General features: G+C 45.1%; 1 protein-coding gene across 1 annotated transcript; it reads right to left on the bottom strand.

Annotated features, from left to right (window-relative positions):
* Positions 1–303: 303 nt before the first annotated feature.
* LOC121365553 (E3 ubiquitin-protein ligase RNF31-like) lies at positions 304–3,999 on the bottom strand (the record flags this gene model as incomplete). Its single annotated transcript, XM_041489850.1, has 4 exons — positions 3,454–3,999; positions 2,349–2,633; positions 983–1,165; positions 304–534 (listed from the first exon to the last, which is right to left on the bottom strand). Coding segments are annotated over exons 1-4 (1,158 nt in total), but the record flags the coding sequence as incomplete, so codon positions are not given.
* Between the last annotated feature and the right edge of the window lie 1,339 nt (positions 4,000–5,338).

Raw genomic sequence — 5,338 nt, 5'->3', positions numbered from 1 at the left:
CAAACCAGTACAAACCAGTTCATCCCATTAGCCCCAAACCCCCTCCCAGTCCATTCCAGTTCATCCCAGTAAGCCCCCAGTAAGCCCCCAGTTAGTCCCAGTTCAAACCAGTATAAACCACTAAGTGCCCATTAATAGGTTTCTATGGTGGTGCTGCCCCCAGTGGTCACTGAGGGAACTGCAGCCATTAAAACACCAAACCAGTACAAACCAGTTCACCCCAGTTCATCCCAGTAACCCCAAACCCCCTCCCAGTCCCTCCCATCCCCCTCCCAGTCCAAACCAGTCCAAACCAGTACCCACCAGTTGCCGGGGCAGCCCCCAGCCGCAGACGGCGCACTCGCAGCGCAGGCGCCTGCGCAGGGCAGCCCTGTCCGGGCAGGACCCCACGGCCTCCACCAGTTCAACCAGTAAGGGCTCCTTACTGGGAGCCTCCAGCAGCCCCAGGCCCAGTTCCCGGCCCAAACTGGCCACCAGTAAAGCCCGGCCCCAGCTGGCCACGGGGAAAGTGGCCAAGATCTGACGGACGAGGGCCTGGACCAGTATGAACCAGTATAGACCAGTATAAACCAGTAACAAAAAATTGAAACCAGTAAGGAGAAACACGAAACCAGCATGGCCCTCCCATCCCCCTCCCACTCCCAGTAAGCCCAAATTCACTCCCAGTTCATCCCAGTAACCAAACCAGTATAAACCAGTATAAACCAGTAAAAGAAAACGTGAAACCAGTAAGGAGAAACATGAAACCAGTACAAACCAGTAACTCCATATCCCATCCCAGTTCATCCCAGTAACCCCAAACCCCCTCCCAGTTCATCCCAGTATGAACCAGTAACTCCAAACCCTCTCCCAGTCCCTCCCAGTACAAACCAGTATAAACCAGTTATCCCAAAAGCCCCCCCAAGTCCCTCCCAGTTCCCTCCCAGTACAAACCAGTAACCCCCAAACCCCATCCCAGTCCCTCCCAGTATAACCCAGTCACCTGCTGGTCGGGCTGATTGAAGTCCAGCCCTGGCTCCGCCCCCTGCTGCTGACGTAAGCGGAAGGGGCGGAGCCTGAGCCGCTGCAGCTCGCACAGCGCCCCCCAGTGGCTGCCCCGCTGCCGCTGCAGCGCCGCCGCCGCGGGGGCGGGGTCGGGGAAACCGAGGCTGGCCAGGAGGCGGAGCTGCACCAGTGGAAACCAGTTTGGTCCAGTTTGGACCAGTATGGACCAGTACAAACCGGTATGGACCGGTTTGCACCAGTAAAAACCAGTAAAGTGCACCAAATTCCCCATTTTTGGTCAAAATCTGCCTAATTTGCATATTTTTGGACCAGTTTGGACCAGTACAAACCAGTATAAACCAGTAAAATTCACCAAATTCCCCATTTTTAGGCCAAAATCTGCCTAATTTGCATATTTTTGGACCAGTATAAACCAGTCTGGACCAATATAAACCAGTAAAATGCACCAACATTTCCATTTTTTAGACCAAAATTTGTTTAGTTTAGACCAGTTCAAACCAGTACAAACCAGTATAAACCAGTAGAAACCAGTTTGAACCAGTTTAGACCAGTTTGGACCAGTTTGGACCGGTACAAACCAGTATAAACCAGTAAAATTCACCAAATTCCCCATTTTTAGGCCAAAATCTGCCTAATTTGCATATTTTTGGACCAGTATAAACCAGTCTGGACCAATATAAACCAGTAAAATGCACCAACATTTCCATTTTTTAGACCAAAATTTGTTTAGTTTAGACCAGTTCAAACCAGTACAAACCAGTCTGAACCAGTACAAACCAGTTTGGACCAGTACAAACCAGTATAAACCAGTAAAATTCACCAAATTCCCCATTTTTAGGCCAAAATCTGCCTAATTTGCATATTTTTGGACCAGTATAAACCAGTAAAATTCACCAAATTCCCCTTTTTTTAGGTCAAAATCTGCTTAATTTGCATATTTTTGGACCAGTTTGAACCAGTTTGAACCAGTATGGACCAGTATAAACCAGTATAAACCGGTTTGAACCAGTATAAACCAGTTTGGACCAGTATAAACCAGTAAAAATCCCCCAAATCTCCAAATTCCGCCATTTTGCGCTCAAATTTTAGGCCCCACCCCCAAATTCCGCCATTTTGGACCCAATTTCCGCCATTTTGGACAAAAATTTTAAGCCCCTCCTCCAATTTCCGCCATTTTTTACACAAATTTCACAATTTAAGCCTAAATTTTAAGCCCCGCCCACAAATTCCGCCATTTTGGACTCAAATTCTGCCATTTTGCACCCAAATTCTGCCATTTTTAACCCAAACTTTAAGCCCCGCCCACAATCCCCACCCAGCCTCCAAGCCCCGCCCCTTCTCACCTGCTGCTTCCTCCGACCAATCAGAGCGCGGCGCGCGCGGTCCGGCTGCCCCTCCCCCTCCAGCCACGCCCAGGCTGCTTCGTCCAATGAGAACGGCCCCAGGGAGGCCCCGCCCTCTTTTCCGTCAGGCTCCGCCCCCAGGAGGGCCTTGAGGACCCCCCCGAGGCGGCTCCGGAAGTGCCGGATTTGGGATTCGGGGCTGGGGGCGGGGCCGGAAGGTTCCGGAAGTTGGGAAAAGGGGGCGGGGCCGAGGGATTCTGGGGGGAGGCCTTGGGATTCGGCGGCCTGGGGGGAGGGGAGAGAAAATTCCGGAAAAAATCCCAAAATTGGGCAAAATTTTCCCTAAAAATCCCAAATGTGTTGAAATTTTTCACGACATTGTCCAAATTTATAAATATTTCTGTAAAAATGCCCGAATTTCCCAAAATTTAAGAAAAATCCCCGAATTTATGAGATTTAAAAAATCTTCATTTTTAAGAAATTTTCCCAAAAATTTCCTCAAATCCCTCCCAAAAAATTCCCCAAAATCCCCCAAAATTTTCCAGAAAATTTCCTCAAATCCTTTCCAAAAATTCCCCAAAATCCCCGAAACTTATCCCAAAAATTTTCTCAAATCCTTCTCAAAAAATTCCCCAAAATTTTCCAGAAAATTTCCTCAAATCCTTTCCAAAAATTCCCCAAAATCCCCGAAACTTATCCCAAAAATTTTCTCAAATCCTTCTCAAAAAATTCCCCAAAATTTTCCAGAAAATTTTCTCAAATCCCTCCCAAAAAAATCCCCAAAATTTCCCAAAATTTTCCCAAAAATTTCCCCAAATCCCTCCCAAAAAATTCCCCAAAATCCCCCAAAATTTTCCCAAAAATTTCCCCAAATCTCTCCCAAAATTCCCCCCAAAATCTCTTCAAATCCCACCCAAAATTCCACAAACACTCCCGAAAAATTCCAAATTATCTCCAAACTTCCCCCAAAATTTCCTCAAATCCCCTCAAAATTCTTCAAATTTCATCAAAATTCCACAAATTTTTCAAATTTCCCGAAATTTATCCCCAAAATTGTTCAAAATTCCCAAAATTTTCCCAAAATTTCCCCCAAACTCCTCCTCACCCTCACGAGCTCCACCAGGCGGCGCCCGTCCTCCAGCAGCTTCCTCTGCCGCAAAGCATCACGGGAAGGGGCGGGGCCACCCCCGGAAGTGACCTCACCACACCCGGAAGTGGAATTGCCCACCCCAGCAGTGGGATTTTCAACACCAGAAGTGTCATGGCCGACACCGGAAGTAGAATTCCCGACGCCGGAAGTGGCATTCCCCACACCGGAAGTGCGTTTTGCAACGCTGGGCGGGGCTTTGTCAGCACCGGAAGTGACATCAGCACACCCGGAAGTAGAATTCTCAGAACCGGAAGTTGCTTTGTCCATACCAGCAGTTGTTGTTTCACCGGAAGAGGCGGGGCTAGAACCGGAAGTGGCCGCCCCAAACCCGGAAGTGGCAGAAACACCACTGAGGGTGGGTGGGGCGACTCCGGAAGTGACGTCATCAAAGGGGGCGTGGTCAGAGCCGCACATTTCGCACTTGGGGGCGTGGCCTCGGTTCAGGAAGGTGCAGCGGGGGCAGGGCCACACCTGGGCGGGGGCGGGGCTTGCCTGGGACGCAAAAATTCACAAATTTGACCCAAAATCCCAATTTTTTAACCCAAAATTTTCCCTTTTCGCCACCCAAATTCGATTTTTAAACCACAAAATCCAATTTTTTTCCCTAAAATTTTAATTTTAACACTGAAAATTCCCAATTTTTTCCCAAAATTCCATTTTTTTGCCCCAATTTTCTCTTTTACCCCCCAAAAACTTCCATTTTCTCTGCACAAATTTCAATTTTTTTAACCAAAACCCCTTTTCTTCACCTCAAAAATTTCTTCCAAAAATCTGATTTTTACCTCATAATTCTTTTACATTCCCACAACAAATTCAATTTTTCAGTTACAAATCCAATTTTTCTCCAAATTTCCCATTTTTCCCCCTAAAAATTCCACATTTTCTTTCCAAAATTCCATTTTTTTCTGCAAAAAATCCCCTTTATTCCCCCCAAAAAATCCTGATGTTTTCCCCCAAAAAAATTCCAATTTTTCTCCAAGAAATTCCCAATTTTTACCCCAAAATTTTCCTATTTTTGTCCAAAAAATTCCAATTTTTTTCTCTAATTTCTTTTTTTTTCCTTGCTTAAAATTTCCAATTTTTTCCTCTCATAATCTCATTTTTTTGAGTGAAAACATCCAATTTTTTTTCCAAGAAATTCCAAATTTTTTCCCTAAAAAATTCCAATTTTTTTCTCTAAATTCTTTCTTTTTTCTTCCAATGTTCCAAATTTTTTTTTTAATAATTTCACCTAAAATTTCCTTTTTAAAAAAAAAAATTCCTATTTTTCCTTAAAAAAACTCTAATTCTTGCTTAAAATTCCCAATTTTTTCCTCTCATAATCTATGTCCCCTCAAAATTTCCCCAAAAATTTCCCCCAAAATTCCCAAAAATCCACAAAATTCCCCCAAATCCCTCCAAAAATTCCCCAAATATTTTCCCTAAAATTCCAAAAGAATTCCCCCAAAATTTCTTCAAAATCCTCCCAAAAAATCCCCAAATATTTTCCTTAAAATTCCCCCAAATTTCCCTAAAATTCCAAAAAAATTCCCCCAAAATTTCTTCAAAATCCTCCCAAAAAATCCCCAAATATTTTCCCTAAAATCCCCCCAAATTCCCTTAAAATTCCCCCAAAAATTCTTCAAAATCCTCCCAAAAAATCCCCCCCAAAATTCCCCAAATATCTTCCCTAAAATCCCCCCAAATCCCCAAAAATTCCCCAAAAAATCCCCAAAATTCCTCTCCAAAATTGTCCAAAATTCCCCAATTTTCCCCCAAAAATCCCAAAATCCCCCAAATTCCCCCCAACTCCGCTGCTCCCCCGCGCGTTAGAGCGCCCCCTACCGGCCGGGAGGACCTC

The sequence above is a fragment of the Pyrgilauda ruficollis genome, unplaced genomic scaffold (genome assembly GCF_017590135.1).
Source record: "Pyrgilauda ruficollis isolate IOZ18807 unplaced genomic scaffold, ASM1759013v1 scaffold965, whole genome shotgun sequence".
NCBI classification, from domain to species: Eukaryota; Metazoa; Chordata; class Aves; order Passeriformes; family Passeridae; genus Pyrgilauda; species Pyrgilauda ruficollis.
This window is presented reverse-complemented; position numbering and strand designations above follow the sequence as displayed.